General features: G+C 58.2%; 1 protein-coding gene across 1 annotated transcript in view; it reads left to right on the forward strand.

The window, feature by feature from the left end:
• MYRF (myelin regulatory factor) overlaps positions 1–19,461 on the forward strand; it is an 87,223-nt gene extending 67,762 nt beyond the window's left edge. Inside the window, exons 11-27 of the mRNA XM_054390423.1 lie at positions 963–1,053; positions 3,183–3,383; positions 4,847–4,955; positions 5,581–5,690; positions 8,064–8,224; positions 8,871–8,943; positions 9,228–9,316; positions 10,088–10,156; positions 10,832–10,912; positions 12,278–12,363; positions 14,149–14,310; positions 15,897–16,193; positions 17,635–17,722; positions 18,015–18,089; positions 18,239–18,341; positions 18,511–18,585; positions 19,375–19,461. Coding sequence (XP_054246398.1) covers positions 963–1,053; positions 3,183–3,383; positions 4,847–4,955; positions 5,581–5,690; positions 8,064–8,224; positions 8,871–8,943; positions 9,228–9,316; positions 10,088–10,156; positions 10,832–10,912; positions 12,278–12,363; positions 14,149–14,310; positions 15,897–16,193; positions 17,635–17,722; positions 18,015–18,089; positions 18,239–18,341; positions 18,511–18,585; positions 19,375–19,461 — 1,957 coding nt within the window. The remainder of the gene's footprint in view (positions 1–962; positions 1,054–3,182; positions 3,384–4,846; positions 4,956–5,580; positions 5,691–8,063; positions 8,225–8,870; positions 8,944–9,227; positions 9,317–10,087; positions 10,157–10,831; positions 10,913–12,277; positions 12,364–14,148; positions 14,311–15,896; positions 16,194–17,634; positions 17,723–18,014; positions 18,090–18,238; positions 18,342–18,510; positions 18,586–19,374) is intronic.
• The last annotated feature ends 604 nt before the right edge of the window (positions 19,462–20,065 follow it).

Below are 20,065 nucleotides of genomic sequence, written 5' to 3' on the forward strand. Positions count from 1 at the left end.
AGGTCCTAAATTGGCCATCTTTGTGCAAAGGAAAGGGGATGTCTGTCTGCTGTGGCCACAGGAAGGGTCTGCCCAGCTCCAGGAGGGACTGGAGACAGTGTCTGAGGAGGAACTTCTTCAGTGTGAGGGTCACAGAGCACTGGAACAGGCTGCCCAGAGAGGTTGTGGAGTCTCCTTCTCTGGAGACTTTCCAGCCCCATCTGGATGTGTTCCTGTGTGACCTGTGCTGGATTCTGTGGTCCTGCTCTGGCAGGGGGGTTGGACTCAATGATCTCCAGAGGTCCCTTCCAGCCCCTGGCATCCTGTGAGCATGTGATCTGTGAGTCTGTGATCTTGTGAGCCTGTGAGCCTGTGATCTGTGGTCCTGTGGTCTGTGATCCTGTGATTCTGTGACCTGTGATCTGTGACCTGTGATCTGTGAGCCTGTGATCTGTGAGCCTGTGATCTGTGATCCTGTGATCTGTGAGCCTGTGATTCTGTGATCCTGTGATCTGTGAGCCTGTGATCTGTGAGCCTGTGATCTGTGAGCCTGTGATCTGTGAGCCTGTGATCTGTGAGCCTGTGATCTGTGAGCCTGTGATTCTGTGATTCTGTGAGCCTGTGATCTGTGATCCTGTGATCTGTGATCCTGTGATCTGTGACCTGTGACCTGTGGTCTGTGAGCCTGTGACCTGTGATCTGTGACCTGTGATCTGTGACCTGTGATCTGTGACCTGTGGTCTGTGACCTGTGATCTGTGACCTGTGATCTGTGAGCCTGTGGTCTGTGAGCCTGTGATCTGTGACCTGTGATCTGTGACCTGTGGTCTGTGGTCCTGTGATCTGTGCTCTGCAGCTCAAGCAGAGGGGAGCTGCCAAGCCCAGCCTGCTGAGGTAGTGCTTGCCCTCCAGCAGGGCAGGGGCCTGGGCAGTGGGCAGGGGGCAGTGCAGGGTGACAGGCAGCCCTCTGTGCCTCCTTGGCAGGTACTTCATGCTGGTGGTGGCCCTGCAGGCCCACGCCCAGAACCAGAGCTACACACTGGCAGCACACATCTCCGAGCGCATCATCGTCAGGGTGAGTCCTGCTGCCCCCCAGTGCCCCCTCCACCTGCAGCCCCTTGCTCCTACCTACCCCCACCTGCCTCTGCCCCCCAGTGCCCCCTCCACCTGCAGCCCCTTGCTCCTACCTACCCCCACCTGCCTCTGCCCCCCAGTGCCCCCTCCACCTGCAGCCCCTTGCTCCTACCTACCCCCACCTGCCTCTGCCCCCCAGTGCCCCCTCCACCTGCAGCCCCTTGCTCCTACCTACCCCCACCTACCTCTGCCCCCCAGTGCCCCCTCCACCTGCAGCCCCTTGCTCCTACCTTCCCCCACCTGCCTCTGCCCCCCAGTGCCCCCTCCACCTGCAGCCCCTTGCTCCTACCTTCTCCCACCTGCCTCTGCCCCCCAGTGCCCCCTCCACCTGCAGCCCCTTGCTCCTACCTTCCCCCACCTGCCTCTGCCCCCCAGTGCCCCCTCCACCTGCAGCCCCTTGCTCCTACCTTCTCCCACCTGCCTCTGCCCCCCAGTGCCCCCTCCACCTGCAGCCCCTTGCTCCTACCTTCCCCCACTGCCTCTGCCCCCCAGTGCCCCCTCCACCTGCAGCCCCTTGCTCCTACCTTCCCCCACCTGCCTCTGCCCCCCAGTGCCCCCTCCACCTGCAGCCCCTTGCTCCTACCTTCCCCCACCTGCCTCTGCCCCCCAGTGCCCCCTCCACCTGCAGCCCCTTGCTCCTACCTTCCCCCACCTGCCTCTGCCCCCCAGTGCCCCCTCCACCTGCAGCCCCTTGCTCCTACCTTCTCCCACCTGCCTCTGCCCCCCAGTGCCCCCTCCACCTGCAGCCCCTTGCTCCTACCTTCTCCCACCTGCCTCTGCTTCTCAGTGCTTTCTCCACCCAGCCCCTTCCCACCTTCCCCAAAGCATCACCACCTCAGCTGTTGCCCTCTCTGTCCGTGCCCTGGGCTCTGCTCCAGCCTTTCCACATCTCCTTAGAGCAGCCTCAGAGCATGGAAGATCCTGTTGGAGGACAGGGGCAGTGTCAAACTCTTTCAAGGTTGGACCAGTGTCCAGGGTAGAGCTGCTGCTGGAAGCCAGGGAACACTGGTTGGGGACTTTGCAGCAGGGACAAGGTCTCCAGGTGCAGGAAGACTCCAGAGAGACCTTCTGGTGGCCACCATGCTGGGTCACATAAGCCAAAGCACACCCAAGCAGGACTGGAGGATGTCACACTGGGGTCCATCACCTTGGGGAGATCTAGGAGCTGCAGCAAGGTCAGCTTGGGGCAGGACACTGGCAGCTGGAGCTGGCTGTGTGAGAAGAAGAGAGTCACAAAAATGAGCAGAGGCTGGAAGCCCTCTGCTGTGAGCCAGGCTGAGAGAGTTGGGGTTGTGCAGCCTGGAGAAGAGAAAGCTCCAGGGAGACCTCCTGGTGGCCCTGCAGTGCTTCAAGGGGCTGAGAAGAAGGCTGGGGACAGACCTTTGAGCAGGGCCTGTTGTGACAGGACAAAGGGTGATGGTTTGGAACTAGAGGAGGAAGATTCAGACTGGAGAGATGGGAGAAATGGATACTAAGAGTGGTGAGAGCCTGTCCCAGGGTGCCCAGAGAGGTGGGAGCTGCCCCAGCCCTGGCACCACTGCAGGTCAGGTCGTGTGGGGCTCTGAGCAACCTGCTCTGGTTGGGGCTGTCCCTGCTGACTGCAGGGGGGTTGGTCTTTAAGGGCACCTATGCCAGGACCTGGACTCTTCATCCCAAAAGCTCCATCCTGCTTCCTAAGGGTGCCTGGATGAACATCTCCCAGTTTCACCTGAGATCTTCCCTGTCCTCCTTTCCCTTCTGAGGAGCAAGATGCCATCAGGGCACTTCTGCTTGGGCCAGGCTTTGTTTGGTAGCTGCTTCCCACCACCCTAATGGGGACATCACCACCCAGGCCACCCGTGGGTGGCCTGGGTGGTGATGTCCCCATTAGGGTGGTGGGAACCAGCTTCCCATGGCTTCTCCTGCTACCAAGCCCTCCTGCCACACACAGGGATGGATTTGGAGTTCTCTCCTGGCATCCTCCTCCTGCCTTCATCTCAACCCGCTTCTCCCCAGCACCACTCCAACGTTTCTCTGCCTCCTGCTGCTTTTTCACCCCCTCCCTTCCCCTACTTACCCATCTCTCCACAGGCCTCCAACCCTGGGCAGTTTGAGAGTGACAGTGATGTGCTGTGGCAGAGGGCACAGCTCCCTGACACCGTCTTCCACCACGGCCGAGTGGGCATCAACACGGACCGGCCGGATGAGGCCCTGGTGGTGCACGGCAATGTGAAGGTCATGGGCTCCCTGATGCACCCTTCAGACCTTCGAGTGAAGGAGGACATCCAGGAGGTAAGAGCCAGGCACAGCAGGGGAGCCTTAGGGGATGGGGAAAGGGCTCCCAAGAGGCACCAGAGCCAGTGGGAAGCGTCAGAGGATCATAGGATCAGGCAGGGTTGGAAGGGACCACAAGGATCAACCCAGTTCCAAGCCCCCTGCCATGGGCAGGGACACCTCACACTGGATCAGGCTGGCCAGAGCCTCATCCAACCTGGCTGCAAACACCTCCAGGGATGGAGCCTCAACTACCTCCCTGGACAACCCATTCAAGGCTCTCACCACTCTCATGGGGAAGAACTTCTTCCTCACATCCAGTCTGAATCTCCCCACTTCCAGCTTTGTTCCATTCCCCCCAGTCCTGTCACTCCCTGATAGCCTAAAAAGTCCCTCCCCAGCTTTCTTGTAGGCCCCTTCAGACACTGGAAGGCCACAAGAAGGTCACCTGGGAGCCTTCTCTTCTCCAGACTGAACAACCCCAACTCTTTCAGTCTGTCCTCATAGCAGAGGTGCTCCAGCCCTCTGCTCATCCTGGTGGCCCTTCTCTGGACACCTTCCAGCATGTCCAGATCCCTCTTGGAACAGAGGCTCCAGAACTGGATGCAGTACTCCAGGTGTGGTCTCACCAGAGCTGAGCAGAGGAGGAGAATCACCTCCCTTGACCTGCTGGCCACACTTCTGCTGATGCAAAACCTGAGGCCATTCCCTCTTGTCCTGTCACTTGTTCCTTAGCAGGAGACCCCAACCCCCACCTGGCTCCAGCCTCCTTGCAGGGAGCTGCAGAGAGCCAGAAGGTCTCCCCTCAGCCTCCTTTTCTCCAGGCTCAACACCCCCAGCTCCCTCAGCTGCTCCTCACCATTCCTGTTCTCCAGACCCTTCCCCAGCTTTGTTGTCCTGCTCTGCCCTGCTCCAGCCTCTCAATGTCCTTCTTGGAGTGAGAGGCTCTAAACTAACCCCAGGATTCCAGCTGTGGCCTCAGCAGTGCCCAGTCCAGGTAGATCATTCCTTCCTGGGTCCTGCTGGCCACACTCTTGCTGCTCCAAGCCAGGAAGTGCCTCAGAAGTCTGTCTGTCCCTCTCTGTCCCAAACACCTGCCCACCACATCTTAGCCAGAAGCAGCAGAAACAGAAGTTACAAACCTGGAGAGAGGTGAAGGCATCACTAGGGCTTGCCAGAGCCTGGATGAGCTCAGCTCTGCTCTGAAGTCCTCTCAGCTGGACACCTGCCTGTCCAGCAGAGCTGGGTGCAGTCCTGTCTCATCTTTGTGAGACCTGCCCTGTGCCTGGTGGTGCAGCAGGACTTGATCCTCTCCTGGCTTCACAACCCAAGGAGCTTCCCCAGGGCAAGCATTGTCCCTGTGGCTGCTCTGAGCAGGGCTGAGGGCTGTCTCCTGGAGGTGTAACCATGAACCATAGCACCCATGGAAACTTAGAGTCAGCACCTTGCTTAGGAGCTGCCCTGTGCCTGGTTTGTCCTAGGTGGACACCACAGAGCAGCTGAAGAGGATCTCCAGGATGAGGCTGGTGCACTACAACTACAAGCCTGAGTTTGCAGCCACAGTGGGCATTGACAACACCTCTGAGACAGGTAAGGTCCTGGGAGCCACCAGAGGGACATCTGCAGCACTGGACCTCGTGGTCTGCAACCCCCCAGCAGGATTGTGTCCGTGGGAGTGGGTGGCAATGTCCTGCCCTTTTGGGGGAGCTGTGCCCCCAGCTGGTGTGGGGCAGACCCTCAGGGGTGGGGCAGGAGAGAAACTGCTTCCCACCACCTGGAGGTGAGGCATTTAATGGAGTTCATGGAATCGTGGAATTGTTTGGGTTGGAAGAGACCTTTCAGATCATGGAGTCTCCCACCCTTCCCCCAGCACTGCCAGGGCACCACCAACTCATGGCCCTCAGCACCACAGCTCCAGGCCTTGGAAACCCCTCCAGGGATGGGGACTGCACCACTGCCCTGGGCAGCCTGGGACAGACCTTGACAACCCTCAAGGGCAACAAATTGTTCCTCATGTCCAACCTAAACCTCCCCTGGAAAAACTTGAGGCCATTTCCTCTTGTCCTGTTGCTTTTTCCTTGGGAGAAGAGACCAACTCCTTCACCAGTCCCTCCCTAGAGAGCAGGAGGGAAGGTGACACTTCCCACAAGAGCTTCTGCAAGGAGGTTTCTCCAAGCACCAGCCCACCCTGACCCACTCTGCTGTTTCCACACAGGTGTCATTGCTCAGGAGGTCAAGGAGATTCTCCCTGAAGCTGTGAAGGACACTGGGGACCTGGTCTTTTCCAATGGGAAGACCCTTGAGAACTTCCTGGTGGTGAACAAGGTTGGTGGCAGGCAGGAGGGGGCAGGGATGCTGTTGAACCTGGCTGAAGGGAGTTGTGGAGCTGGAAATGGGAGAGGGGAAACTGTGATGCCTGGGAGATGCTGCTGGGCCACCACCACCCTGGCTGGCCTCTCAGATCCAGGCAGGAGCAGCTGTGGGTGGGCAGCAGGCATCAGCAGGGAGGCACTAGCCTGATGGTGGGGAAGGTAGGCAGCATCTCCCTCAGCAAGGGCTCCCTGTTGGCAGCCTCCTGGAGGGAGGCTCTTCATCATCATCATCATCATCATCTCTCCCTTCCAGATAAGACAAAATGCTCATGTCAAGACAACCCAGAGCTCTTGGCTCCCTCACCTCCCTGTAACCCAGCTCAACCTGTGCTGCTCTGGGCTTGCAGAGGACAACTTCCACAGCACACATGGAGGGGACAGCCTCCCACAGCTGCCAGCTCTCACCTCTGGCACTCTATCACAGAATGGTTTAGGTTGGAAAAGCCCTTTCCAGGTCATGGAGTCTCCAACCCTTCCCCCAGCACTGCCAGGGCACCACCAACCCATGGCCCTCAGCACCACAGCTCCAGGGCTTGGAAACCCCTGCAGGGATGGGGACTGCACCACTGCCCTGGGCAGCCTGGGCCAGGCTTTGACAACCCTTAAGGAGAAAAAAATATTCCTCATGTCCAACCTAAACCTCCCCTGGCAAAACTTGAGGCCATTGCCTCTTGTCCTGTCACTTTTTCCTTGGGAGAAACCCCCACCTGGCTCCAGCCTCCTTGCAGGGAGCTGCAGAGAGCCAGAAGGTCTCCCCTCAGCCTTCTTTCTTCCAGGCTCAACACCCCCAAGCTCCTCATCCTCTCCTCCCCAGCCCTGTTCTCCAGACCCTTCTCCATCTCTCCAGAGTAGGACTGTCCAGGCCTTGGTGTCTTGTTTCTGGAAGCATGACCCCTGCCAGTCACATCACAGTGCAGCAGCAGCAGCAGCTCTCAGCTTGGCTTTTTCTGTCCCACCTGCACATGGCCAAGCCACTGCTGTCCTTTGGCTCTGCTCACAGCCCTCCTCCATGGGCCACAGCTCAGCAGCAGGAGCTGCTGCCCATTGCAGAACAGCCTGGCACTGCCAGCTGAGGGCTCTGCCCCAGCTGAGCTCTCCCAAGAGACATCTACCTGCTGCTACCAATCATCCACAGTGTCCAAGGCCCTCTTAGTGTAGTGCTTTGGCCAAGGGCTCCTCCTGAGGATGAGAACTTGGCAGCTGTCCTCTTTGACTGAGCTGGACTTTTGGGGTTAGCCCCAGCAGGACACAAATTGGAGACTTCAGGAGACCTCAGGAGCCCAACATTTATTGTTTTGGTTGGGTTTGAGGAGGGTCTCTCTCTCACTCTTGCATCCTGGGGCTGTGGGGATCTAGATGGGACCAAGCTGGGTGATTCTCTACCCCCAGAGCTGGGTGTTGTGGAGCTTCTTCCCACCCTGGAGCAAGGCATGGAAGAGCATCCAAAATCACCTGGGTGTAGTGCTTGGACCAAGAGCTCCTTGTGAGGATGGGAATTTTGCATCTGTCTTTTGTGACTGAGGAGGGACTCTGGGCTAGTGCCAGCAGGACACCTCAGGAGACCTCCAGATGCCAATAGCAGACCTCCAGAGAGAAACATTTATTGTTTTGGTTGGGTTTGAGGAGGGTCTCTCTCATTCTTGCATTCTGGGGCTGCAGAGATCTAGATGGGGCCAAGCTGGATCCCAGGCTCACAGGATGTTAGGGGTTGGGAGGGACCTCTGAAGGTCATTGAGTCCAGAGCAGGAGCATGGAATCCAGCACAGGGCACGCAGGAACACATCCAGATGGGGCTGGAAAGTCTCCAGAGAAGGAGACTCCACAACCTCTCTGGGCAGCCTGTTCCAGTGCTCTGTGACCCTCACAGGGAGGAAGTTCCTCCTCATGTGGAGGTGGCACCTCCTGTGCTGGAGTTTCTCTCCATTGCCCCTTGTCCTAGCACAGGGTGCAAGTGAGCAGAGCCTGTCCCCTGCCTCTTGACCCCCAGCCCTCAGCTATTGATAGACATTGATCAGATCCCCTCTCAGCCTTCTCTTCTCCAGACTGAACAGCCCCAGGGCTCTCAGCCTCTCCTCCCAGGGCAGTGCTCCAGTCCCTTCAGCATCCTCACAGCCCTCCCTTGGACTCTCTCCAGCAGATCCCTGTCCCTCCTGAACCGGGGAGCCCAGAACTGGACTCAATGTGACTCCCTACCCCCAAACCTGGGTGTTGTGGAGCTTGTCCTCACCTTGGGGCAGGGGATGGCAGAGCAATCAGGGTGGGCAGATGCCTGGGAGCAGGAGTGGTGTTCCCATGGCAGGCCACCCACCCTGCTGCCCCTTGGCAGGAGCGAATCTTCATGGAGAACGTCGGGGCGGTGAAGGAGCTCTGCAAGCTGACAGACAACCTGGAGACCCGCATCGATGAGCTGGAGAGGTGGAGCCACAAGCTGGCCAAGCTCAAGAGGCTGGACAGCATGAAGTCAACCATCAGCTCGGGGGCCTTCAGGTATTGGAGGGCACAGGAGCCACAGAGGGACATAGAATCAGTCAGGGGTGGGAGGGACCACAAGGCTCAGCCAGTTCCAACCCCCCTGCCATGGGCAGGGACACCTCACACTAGATCAGGCTGGCCAGAGCCTCATGGGGAGGGGTGGTGGGGTCTTGGCAGGGGTTGTTTGGCGTGGGGGTACCTTTGAGGAGCTGAGGTGGGTGGGAGAACGCTGCTGGACACGTGGAATGGGTTGGAAAAGGCCTCTAAGGTCATCAAGTCTGACCCTCAGCCCAGCACCACCATGGCCATTCCCCTGCCGACAGGCCCCCAAGGAAACCTTGGTATGAAGATGTCTCCACGTTGGACTTCCTCAAGGGCAAAGAGTTTCTCCTCCTTCCCTTGACAGGGAAGCAGCTTTTGGGGCAGAATTAAGGCTCTTTGGGCAACAGTCACAGGCTCACAGGATGGTAGGGGTTGGAAGGGACCCCCCAAGATCATTGAGTCCAACACCCCTGCCAGAGCAGCGTTGCAGCTCCCTCCAAGCAGATGGAGTGACCAGGGTCTGTGACTCTGATGACCACAGAATCATCTTTGGTTTGGTTGGGAATGGCTTTTGGGTGTTGTTCTTGCTCAACTTCCTTCCTGCTTCTCCTCCTTGCAGCCAAACAGGGAGCCAGTTCAGCCGTGCAGGAAGCGTGCCCCACAAGAAGAGGCCCCACAAAGTAGCCAGCAAGGTAAAGAACCACTTCCAAAGGAGCAATGGTGCTGGGCAGAAGGTGACCTGTCCAAGACTGGTCACCTCCATGGTCCTCACGTGCTTCCTTTACACAGCCTTGCTCCCATTTCCATCATCTCTCCTTCCTTCTTGTCCATCCCTAGTGAAGGTGTTAGCTGCCTTCTGCTCTGAAGGGGTTCAGGGCTTGCTTGGGATGGGCTGGGTGGGATCTGTGCAAGGACCAGAGAGCAGTGGACCTCTGAGCTGAAGAGAACCCCAAATCTTGGCTTTCTTCTCTTGCAGTCACCATCAATTGTCCCAGAGCAGGCCTGCATCAGCCAGCGCTTCCTGCAGGGCACCATCATAGCCCTGGTCATCATCATGGCCTTCAGGTGAGACCACAAACCAGCACTGCTGCTTCTCCACTCCCTCTCTCCATCCATGGGATGTGTGGTGAGGGGCTGTGAACCTACAGCTTCTTCCATGGCCTGAAATCCCTTGGAAGCCCATCAGAACCATGACATGTCACCAAATCCCAGAGCCCCAGTGTGGTGGGGTTGGAAGGGAGCTCTGGAGCTCAGCCAGTCCAAGCCCCCTGCTCCAGCAGGGCACCCACAGCAGCTTGCCCAGCAGCACAATGCCCAGGGGGGGTTGGAAGCTCTCCACACAAGGACACTCCACAACCTCTCTGGCCAGCCTGCTCCAGGCCTCCAGCACCCTCACACCAAACAACTTTCTCCTCAGCTTCACCTGCAACCTCCTGGCTTCCACTTTGTGCCCTCTGCCCCTTGGCCTGGCCCTGGGCACCACTCAGCAGAGTCTGGCCCCAGCCTCTTGCCCCCCACAGCTCCTTTAGCTCTTGCTGAGCATTGCTCAGCTCCCCTCTGGGGCTGCTCTTCTGCAGGCTCACCAGCCCCAGGGCTCTCAGCCTTTGCTGCTCACAGAGCTGCTCCAGGCCCCTCAGCATCTCCAGAGCCTCCCCTGGACTCTCTCCAGCAGTTCCCAGTCTCTCCTGAACTGGGGAGCCCAGAACTGGACCCAGTGCTCCAGCTGTGGCCTGGCTAAGGCAGAGTAGAGGGGATGAGGACCTCTCTCAACCTTCTGGCCACACTCTTCTCCACTGTGCCCTTGCCCACCCTCAGCCTGTCCCTCTCTCTCTCCAGCGTGGTGTCCATGTCCACTCTCTACGTGCTGAGCCTGCGCAGTGAGGAGGACCTGGTGGACATTGATGGGTGAGTACCTTCTGGGCTCTGTGGGAGGGATGTGGTGCCCTGGGGAGCCTGGAGCTCAAAATAAAAGCAGCTGCTGTGAGGTTACTGAGCATGGTCCCAGTAAAGCTGCAAACCCAACCCATCCCCGTGGCCAGCCCTGATGTCAGCTAAATTCTCTGGAGCAAGAAGTGAGGAGCAGAGAGGATACAGAGGAGGAGATGTCGTTGGCTGGTTTGAATGATCTCTGGGTGCAGCCTCTCCAGCTGGACTAAGCCAGCATCATCCCACTGGTTGCAGTGGGACTGGACCAGTCTGGGCTAGGCAAGAGTTTTGCTCTACAGACCAGGTCCTTAGTGTGCAGGGAGTGGTGAGGGGATGGTCCTAGCCTGGCCAGCCTGCACAGGAGGCAGTTGGCCCTGCCCCTCCTCACTCCTCCAGGAGCTCATGTCACCAGATAATGAGTCTCTTTTTCTCTCTCTCCTTCCCTATCCTATTCCTCCTCTCCATCCTGCCCTGGATCCTCCACTCATCCAACCCATTCCTTTTTTCCCCACTCGGTCTCAAATTTTTGCCTCTCTCCTTTTCCCCACATCCATTATCTTCCATATCCTCCTTCATTGCCCTCTCCCCTGTGTCTTCCTCACCCTCTTACCATCTCACCTTTCCTGCCCATCCTCCTTCACCCCCTCCCTGCAGCTCCTTTGCTGTGCCCACTGCCTGCCTCCTGGCCCTTTTCCGGCACAGGGGCCCTGGGGTGCCGGTTGCTCTGTGTCCACGGTACGTGACCTTTCCTTCTCCCCTTCTTTGGTTGCTGCCTCCTCTCTCCACTCCTCCTCTTTCTCCCATCTGCACCCCAGAAGACCAAGAATCTTCAGTAACATTGAGAAGCAGAGGGATGTGAACCTCCTTCAGCAGGTGGGGTCCAGGAGGAAGGGCGATGGACCCCAGCAGGAAGGGGGAGTTAGGGTTGGGAGGTTGAGGAGCCAGGTAAGGAAAGGATGGATAGAGGAATGGCATGCCAGAGGTAGAGCAGGAGGAGGCAGGTTGAAAGGAGTGGAGGGATGAATCCCAGCATGGTGGAGGTGGGAAGGGAGCTCTGGAGCTCAGCCAGTCCAAGCCCCCTGCTCCAGCAGGACACCCACAGCAGCTTGCCCAGCAGCACAATGCCCAGGGGGGGTTGGAAGCTCTCCACACAAGGACACTCCACAACCTCTCTGGCCAGCCTGCTCCAGCCCTCCAGCACCCTCACACCAAACAACTTTCTCCTCAGCTTCACCTGCAGCCTCCTGGCTTCCACTTTGTGCCCTCTGCCCCTTGGCCTGGCCCTGGGCACCACTCAGCAGAGTCTGGCCCCAGCCTCTTGCCCCCCACAGCTCCTTTAGCTCTTGCTGAGCATTGCTCAGCTCCCCTCTGGGGCTGCTCTTCTGCAGGCTCACCAGCCCCAGGGCTCCTCACAGAGCTGCTCCAGGCTCCTCAGCATCTTCAGAGCCTCCCCTGGACTCTCTCCAGCAGTTTCCAGTCTCTCCTGAACTGGGAAGCCCAGAACTGGACCCAGGACTGCAGCTGTGGCCTCAGCTCCTCCCCTTTCATATCTCCTTTCCCTCAGGAGATGCTTGTGGTGTCCTAAGCTCAGGTCTTGATAGCTTCAGTGGAACAGCTGGGATGGATCTGGGTGGGACCCTGTGTGTTTCTGGAAAACAAGGCCAGGAAGAACATCTCTGAGATTAAGGAGCACCTTTCTTAAGGAATGATGAGGACTTGGAGCCTGTTGTTGTTCAACATCTGAAGACCACAGCACAGAAATCCACCCTGGAGATGACTGTTGGCGATGCAGTCAAGTAAACCTCGTGAGCAGCAAGGGAGCATTGCTGGTGTCCTCTGGACCAGCTGGGACTCATCCCTGCCAGATGTGCAGCTGCCTGCTGTGATGTTCTTCTTGCTGTCTTCACAGTTTGAGTGTCCCTCTGCTGCCTTTCCTTTCCCAGCCTTTGCTCCTCCTCGCCCTCCTACACTCCAGCTCTGCTCCTGCCCCATGCCCTCGGTCCCATCGACCCCACTCACTGCTGCAGCCACTTCTCCACTTGTAAGTGACACCAGTGTCCCCCATTACAGAGGTTGTCACCATCCTCTCCTGCTTTTCAGGTCAAGCCAAAACCTGGACAAAACCCAGCTGGTGAGATCCACTGCCACCTCCGCTGGAGCCAGCAGCAGGACCCCCCTGCACCATGGTAGGTCATGGGATGGCAGGAGGCCAAGAAGGCCAATGGCATCCTGGCCTGGATCAGGGATAGTGTGGCCAGCAGGGGCAGGGAGGTCATTCTGCCCTGTGCTCAGCACTGGTTAGACCACACCTAGAGTCTCACAGTATATCAGAGGTTGGAAGGGACCTCAAGAGATGATCAGCGCCAACCCCCCTGCTAAAGCAGGATCACTTAGGGGAGTCTGCACAGGAATGCATCCAGGTGGGTTTGGAAAGTCTCCAGAGAAGGAGGCTCAACAACCCCCCTGTTCCAGGGCTCTGTCACCCTCACTGTAAAGAAGTTTCTCCTCATGTTGAGCTGAAATCTTCTATGTTCAAGTGTGAGTCCTGTGTCCAGTTCTGGGCTCCTCAATTTAAGGAGGACATTGAGATACCTGAATGTGTCCAGAGAAGGGCAACCAGGCTGGGGAGAGGTCTGGAGCACAGCCCTATGAGGAGAGGCTGAGGGAGCTGGGGGTGTTTAGCCTGGAGAAGAAGAGGCTCAGGGGAGACCTCATTGCTCTATACAACTACCTGAAGGGAGGTTGTAGCCAGGAGGGGGTTGGTCTCTTCTCCCAGACAACCACCACCAGAACAAGAGGACACAGTCTCAAGCTGTGCAGGGGGAAGTTTAGGCTCAGGATGAGGAGAAAGTCCTTCACAGAAGGAGTAATTGGCCATGGGATGTGCTGCCCAGGGAGGTGGTGGAGGTGTTGAAAAGAAGCTTGAATGTGGCCCTTGGAGCCATGGTCTGGTTGTCAGGAGGTGGTAGGTATGAGGTAATAGGTTGGAACTGATGAGCTCTGAGGCCTTTTCCAACCTGCTTGATTCTCTGTGTGACTCCGTGTGAGCGTGGGGAAGGGTGGTGAATGGGGCTGCTCCTCCACAGAGTCATGGGATTGTTTGGGTTGGAGAAGACCTCTAAGACCATGGAGTCCAAGTGTCAACCCCACCATGGCCATTAAACCACCTCCCCAGGTGCCATAGCTGCACCTCCACAGATGGTGACTCCACCACCCCCCCCAGGTGACCTCTGGCAACACCTGAGCATGCCAGGGGCTTGCTGTTACGGTGCTGTCTTCATGCTGGGGCATCCTGGGGGGCTGGTTTGGAGCAAGGGATGGGCCTGGCAGTGTTGGGTTAATGGAGGGGCTTTACTCTGCTCTGGTGAGACCTCACCTGCAGTGCTGTGTGCAGCCCTCAACATAGGAAGGACATGGAGCTGATGGAGAGGGTCCAGAGGAAGGCCATGAAAATGGTCAGGGCTTGGAGGAGCTCTACTAGAAGGACAGGCTGGGGGAGCTGGGAGACCTAACAGCAGCCTGGCAGGACCTGAAGGGGGCTACAGGAAGGATGGGGAGAGACTGTTAGCAAAGGTCTGCAGGGACAGGACCAGGGGCAATGGCTTCAAATGAGAGAAGGGCAGATTTAGATTGCAGAGCAGGAAGAAGTTCTTCACTCTGAGGGTGGTGGAACACTGGAACAGGTTGCTCAGGGAGGTGGTTGAGGCTCCTTCCCTGGAGACATTCAAGGTGAGGCTCAATGAGACTCTGGGCAGCTTGATCTAGTTGGGGATGTCCCTGCTGGGTGCAAGGGGGGTTGGACGGGATGAGCTTTGGAGGCCCCTTCCAGCCTGGTCCATTCTATGATCCTGGAGGTCTTTTCCAACCCTGTGGATGCAGCAGTTGTAAGAGATGCTGGGGGCCCTTGGTGGTGCTCCTCTGAGATGCCTCTCCCCATGACTCACTGTGTGTCCCTGCTGTTTGTCCTGCAGTCACAGAAGATGCTCATGGTGTAGTCTTCAGCTCACCTGGTCACAGCCTTCTAGCCTGCTTCAGCCCACCCTGCTTCTCTGTGTGCTGCTCTGCTGCTCCCACCAATGCCTCCTCTGTTGCCCTGGCTGAGACCAGCCCCACTCATGCCACCAACCGGACAGGTAAGTACCAGCCCCACACCCAGCAGGTGCTGGGACAGCACCAAGCTCCTATCTCACCTCCTAGCCCCAGCCTCTTCTCACCTCTACCTTCAAAGTGTGCCTGGTTTCCTCCATACCTGCTGCCAGGGGTTGAGAGCTCCTCCAGCAAGCAACTTCAGGGCCAACCAGGTCCTCACTGCCCATGTGGCCTGGGTCAGGCACCTCTGGCCCATGCTGTTCAGTATCTCCATCAATGCCATGAACGGGGAGGGTGCAGATGACACCAAGCTGAGTGGTGCAGCTGAGGGATGTGATCCATCCAGGGGGGCCTGGAGAAGTGGGACTGTGTGAGCCTCGTGGGGGTTCAAGGTCATTGCCATGGGATGGGGCAGTCTGCAGTAGCAGCCCAGGCTAGAGGTGAAGAGCTGGAGAGCAGCCCTGTGGAGAAGGGTGTGTGAAAAGCTGGAGATGAGCTGCCTGAGACACCAGCCATGTCCTGGGGTGATCCCCAGCAGTTTGGGCAGCAGGGGCAGGGAGGGGATTCTGCCTCTCTGCTGAGATCCAACCTGCAGTGCTGGGTCCAGCTCTGGAGATCTCAGCACAGCAGAGACATGGAGCTGTTGGAGCAGGGCCAGAGGAGGTCACAGCAGTGATGGGAGGGCTGGAAGCCCTCTGCTGTGTGCCAGGCTGAGAGAGTTGGGGTTGTGCAGCCTGGAGAAGAGAAGGCTCCAGGGACACCTTCTGGTGGCCTTTCAGTGCTTCAAGAGGCTGAGGGACAGACAGACTTTTGAGCAGGGTCTGCTGGACAGGACAAGGACTGATGGTTTGGAACTACCAGAGGGAGATAGAGACTGGAGAGAAGGGAGAAATGTTTGCCCCTGAGGGTGGTGAGAGCCTGTCCCAGGGTGCCCAGAGAGGTGGGAGCTGCCCCAGCCCTGGCACCACTGCAGGTCAGGTTGTTTGGGGCTCTGAGCAACCTGCTCTGGTTGGGGCTGTCCCTGCTGACTGCAGGGGGCTTGGATTGGATGACCTTCAAAGGTCTCTTTAACCCAAACCAGTCTGGGATTCTATGATCAGGAGTGGGTGGGGGCTGTGGAAGGACTTTGGAGCTGTCTGCTTTGCCACCACAAAATAATGAGAGGCTGCACTGGGCTGGCCCCAGCAGCTCTCCCTCACAGTCTGACCTCATTCCTCTGTTTGCTTTGAGCAGGGCTCTGACCAGCCAGGAGCTGCTGCCTCTTGGCTGCCCAAGCAGGGCTTCTGCAAGGTCACTTGCTCCATCATCATCATCATCACTGCTGCACCTCAGGCAGTCACTGCAGAGTTGTAACACCACTAGAGCCATGTCTTAACCTTGCCTTGGACACCATACCCTACCTGAGCATGGCCTTGTGTCCCCACTTTGTCCCCACAGCCTTCTCCAACTTCCCATCCCTGCCCAGATCCCACCAGTCCGTTCAAGCACAGGGGAGTGGGAAGGTGACAGAGTGGGGGACAACATGAACCCAGAGCTGGGAGCTCTTCCCTCTGGAGGTCAGAAGTTATGCCAACCTGTCTCCCCACCTCTCAGCCCAACCTTCTTCTTCTTCTCCTCTTTCCTTCCCCAGACCAAAGCCACACCTCGCTCCTACCGGTGACAAACATCAAAGGCAAATCCAGGGGCATCACCGGGAAAGCCAGCTCCTACCCCAAGTGGCCAAAGACTCCTGACAGGTCTCAGAGCTTCGGCAGCCCCAATGCCAGCCCCTCTTCCCCCTTCACCCACCAAATCCAGGCCAAATCCAAGTCCATCTCCAACCTCTCGCTCTCCCGCAGCAGCTCCGCGCTGGGGCTGAGCCGGCGGCAGCGCAGCGTCCGGCAGCCGGCGAGCCAGCGGCCCCGCAGGGATCAGCCTGCCACGGATGGTAGGTGCCCACCAGCCCCTCTGCCCTCCCTGCAGCACCACCTGTGCTCCTGCCTTCTCTCCTGGGGTGTCCTCCTCCTCCACCACTTGGGTCTCATCTGTCCTCTCGAAGCTCTCCCTGTGGCCTCATCCTTGCGGCTTGTGCAGCCAGATTCAACCTCCAGCCCTGCATCCTTCCAGCCCTCCGTCCCTGGATCCTTCCGTCCCTCCAGCCCTGGATCCCTCCGTCCCTCCAGCCCTGCATCCTTCCGTCCCTCCAGCCCTGCATCCCTCCGTCCCTCCAGCCCTGCATCCCTCCGTCCCTCCAGCCCTGCATCCCTCCGTCCCTCCAGCCCTGCATCCCTCCGTCCCTCCAGCCCTGGATCCCTCCGTCCCTCCAGCCCTGGATCCCTCTGTCCCTGGATCCCTCCAGCCCTGGATCCCTCTGTCCCTGGATCCCTCCGTCCCTGGATCCCTCCGTCCCTGCATCCCTCCGTCCCTGCATCCCTCCGTCCCTGCATCCCTCCGTCCCTGCATCCCTCTGTCCCTGCATCTCTCCGTCCCTCCATCCCAACCTCCACCTGCCTGTGTTGGCCAGCTCCTGGTTCCCCTTTTGAGGATGCCATGGAATCATAGGATGGTTTGGGTTGGAATCTCTGTTCTGACCCCATCTCAGCTTCCTCCCTTCCTTTCGAAACTGGATCCAGAGGAAGAAAGGCCCAGACTCAGTCCTGCTGGCAGCAGAGGGGAAGGAGTGTTGATGACCACCCTATGGCATAGTCTGAGGCACCTCCTTTCCTGGTTCTCCAGGCCTGGGTAGCACAGTCTTGGAATCATGGAATTGTTGAGGTTGGAGAAGACCTTTAAGGTCATCGAATCCAACCCTTCACCCAGCACTGCCAAGGCACCACCAAACCACAGCCCTCAGCACCACAGCTCCAGGGCTTTAAAACCCCTCATGGGTGGAGACTCCACCACTGCAGCCTGGACCAGACCTTCACAACCCTTTTGGAGAAAAAATTGTTCCTCATGTCCAACCCAAACTTCCCCTGAGGCAACATGAGGCAGTTTCCTCTTGTCCTGTCACCTCTTCCTTGGCAGAAGAGCCCAACCCCAAGCTGGCTCCAGCCTCCTTGCAGGGAGTTGCAGAGAGCCAGAAGGTCTCCCCTCAGCTTCCTTTTCTTCAGGCTCAACACCCCCAGCTCCCTCAGCTGCTCCTCCCCAGCCCTGTTCTCCAGACCCTTCCCCAGCTTTGTTGCCCTTCTCTGGCCCTGCTCCAGCTCCTCAGTGTCCTTCTTGGAGTGCAGGGCTCATTCTCTTGCAGCAATCTGACTCTCTCTGATGACAGGGTGGTGAGGAAAGCTGGTCTCAGTGTCAGGTGGCCCTTCTAGCTCTTCTCCCCCAGGGTATTCCAGCAGCCAGCCCTCTCCTGTTCCTAAGCAGCCTCTTCTGCCCCCCTGCAGGGCCAAGCCCAGTGCTGCGCTCCATCCGGATTGTGGAGGTCAACCTGGCCATCCAGGCTCAGTACTGTGCAGCTCCAGACACCTGCAGGTGAGCAAGGCAGAGCCATCTGGCAGCACTTTGGTGGAAGCAACACTGTGGGAGGTCCAGGAGAAGCAGCTCCTGGAGCCTTGGGCCAGTTTGTGCCCTCACCCCCAGGCAGCTGGTGCTGCTCCTTGGGCAGGAGGGGCCAGAAGGTTGTGTTTGGTGATGAGCTCAGCCCCAGGAGCCAGCCTGGGAGTTCCTCCTCGTTGAGGAGAGAGCCTTTGGGTCCTGAGCTGGCCATCTCACAGCTACCTGCAGTGCTGGGGTGAGGTCTGATGTTCTCTTTTGTTGTCCCTAGGACTGGAAACTTCACCTACCGCATCCCTGTCAACCAGCTCACAGCAGTGAACACCAACCTGACCCTGGAGATGAAGTGAGTGGTCCAGGGCTCATCTCTTTGGTGCTTTGGTACCCCTCAGGTCAGCTGGAGACTCTGCCACCTGGCCATGGTGTCTTCTGCCTGAGGTGGGGGGGTTGCTGGCTGCTCCTTTTCCATGGTCTCACCATGTCTTGTCCCCTCAGCTCCTCCTCAGCTGTCTCCATCTCCCTTTGTGGCCTTGCCTCCAGTGCCCCCTGCCAGGATGCTGTGAAGCTGAGCAGCTCCACCAATGCCACAGACACACAGGTAAAGAGGAGGAGGAGGGGACACCTGCAAAGCCCAGGTGTGGCGTGGTGTGTGGGGTCACCTCAGCACATCAGTCCCTCCAGAAGGCTCTGCAGCAGCCTGGCCAGGGAGAACATCCCCCTGGGGCTCAGCCCTGATCTCATCCCAGCTGCTGTGGTTTCTTGCCCAGGACACAACTCACCGGTGGCCCCTCGTGACGATGTCCTTCCAGGAGTTCACCTACCACTTCCGAGTAGCACAGCCAGTGAGTGACAGCAAGAAGCTGCTCTGTCTTCCCTCCTGTCTGCCCTCTTGTCCTCCTAGTCAGCAGAAGGGAGAGCAGTGGGACCATGGTGGGGGTTAGTGGTCTCACTGTGCACCAAGAGCCCTCCACAGCCCTCTCCATCACGCTTGGTGCCTTCCGCAGTTACAGGACCAGGGCAGGGACTGTCCCCCTGAGCCACAACTGGAATCCTGGGGTCAGTTTTGGGTCTTTCTATCCAAGAAGGACATTGAGGGGCTGGTTTGGGTCCAGAGAAGGGCAATGAAGCCCTTCTGAAGGGTCTGAAGCACAAGGAGAAGGGTCTGGAGAATTTCCAAGGGAGCTGGGGGTGTTGAGCCTGGAGAAAAGGAGGCTGAGGGGAGACCTTCTGGCTCTCTGCAGCTCCCTGCAAGGAGGCTGGAGCCAGGTGGGGGTTGGGCTCTTCTGCCAAGGAACAAGTGACAGGAAAGAGGGAATGGCCTCAAGTTGCCCCAGGGGAGGTTTAGGTTGGACATGAGGAACAATTTGTTGCCCTTGAGGGTTGTCCAGGTCTGTCCCAGGCTGCCCAGGGCAGTGGTGCAGTCCCCACCCCTGGAGGGGTTTCCAAGCCCTGGAGCTGTGGTGCTGAGGGCCATGGGTTGGTGGTGCCCTGGCAGTGCTGGGAGGAAGGGCTGGACTCCAACCAAACCCATTCTGTGATTCCATGATTTTTCAGCTAGTTCAGGCAGAGTTCCCCCCTTGGAGGACATCTCCCACCCCTCTCTGTAAGCTCCTTCTCTCACTCTCTCCCAGGGCCAAGCCAACTGCAGCAGCAGTCCCCAGCAGCTGGGACACCTTTTCACTGACTATTATTTCCAGTTCTACTGGCTCTGTGAGTGAGTCCTGGCAGCACCAGTGCCCTCTGGTTGGAGAGAGGAGGGGGACTGGTGACACTGGGGAGACTCCTGTACCACCCTGCTCCACTAGCCTCCCCCCACCCCCAGCCCCACCTCACCCCCATCTCCTACGTGGAGCTGGTTTGGTCATGGCTGGTGATGCAGACACTGAAGAAAAGCACCTGCAGAAGACAGGACCTAAGCTACAGGAACACAACCAGCTCTGTGGGGTCTCCTGGGCTCACCTTGAACCATCTTCCACCACCCCACCCCCACCCCACCCCCAGCATCTCTCTCCATCCTTTATGGGGACGTTGGGTGTCCTCCATCACTTCTCCTTCCTCTTACAACACTGGACTGGGAAGCCTTACACTGGACTGCATGTGGACAGCTCTACCACATCCCAGGTGGGAGCTCCATCCCATCCTGGCTTGGTGGTCCCAGATGGACCATAGCAGTTCTTCACAACACTGGAATTGCTCAACACTGGAGCCCTTTCCAAGAGCAAAATGCTGGACTTTGGCCTGGAAAGGAAGGCTGTGCCTGGACATACTGGAAGTCCTACACTGGAGTTGCTGTTCCTTCTAGTTGACCCCACAGCCCCACTC

This window comes from Indicator indicator, chromosome 21 (genome assembly GCF_027791375.1).
Source record: "Indicator indicator isolate 239-I01 chromosome 21, UM_Iind_1.1, whole genome shotgun sequence".
Taxonomy (NCBI): Eukaryota; Metazoa; Chordata; class Aves; order Piciformes; family Indicatoridae; genus Indicator; species Indicator indicator.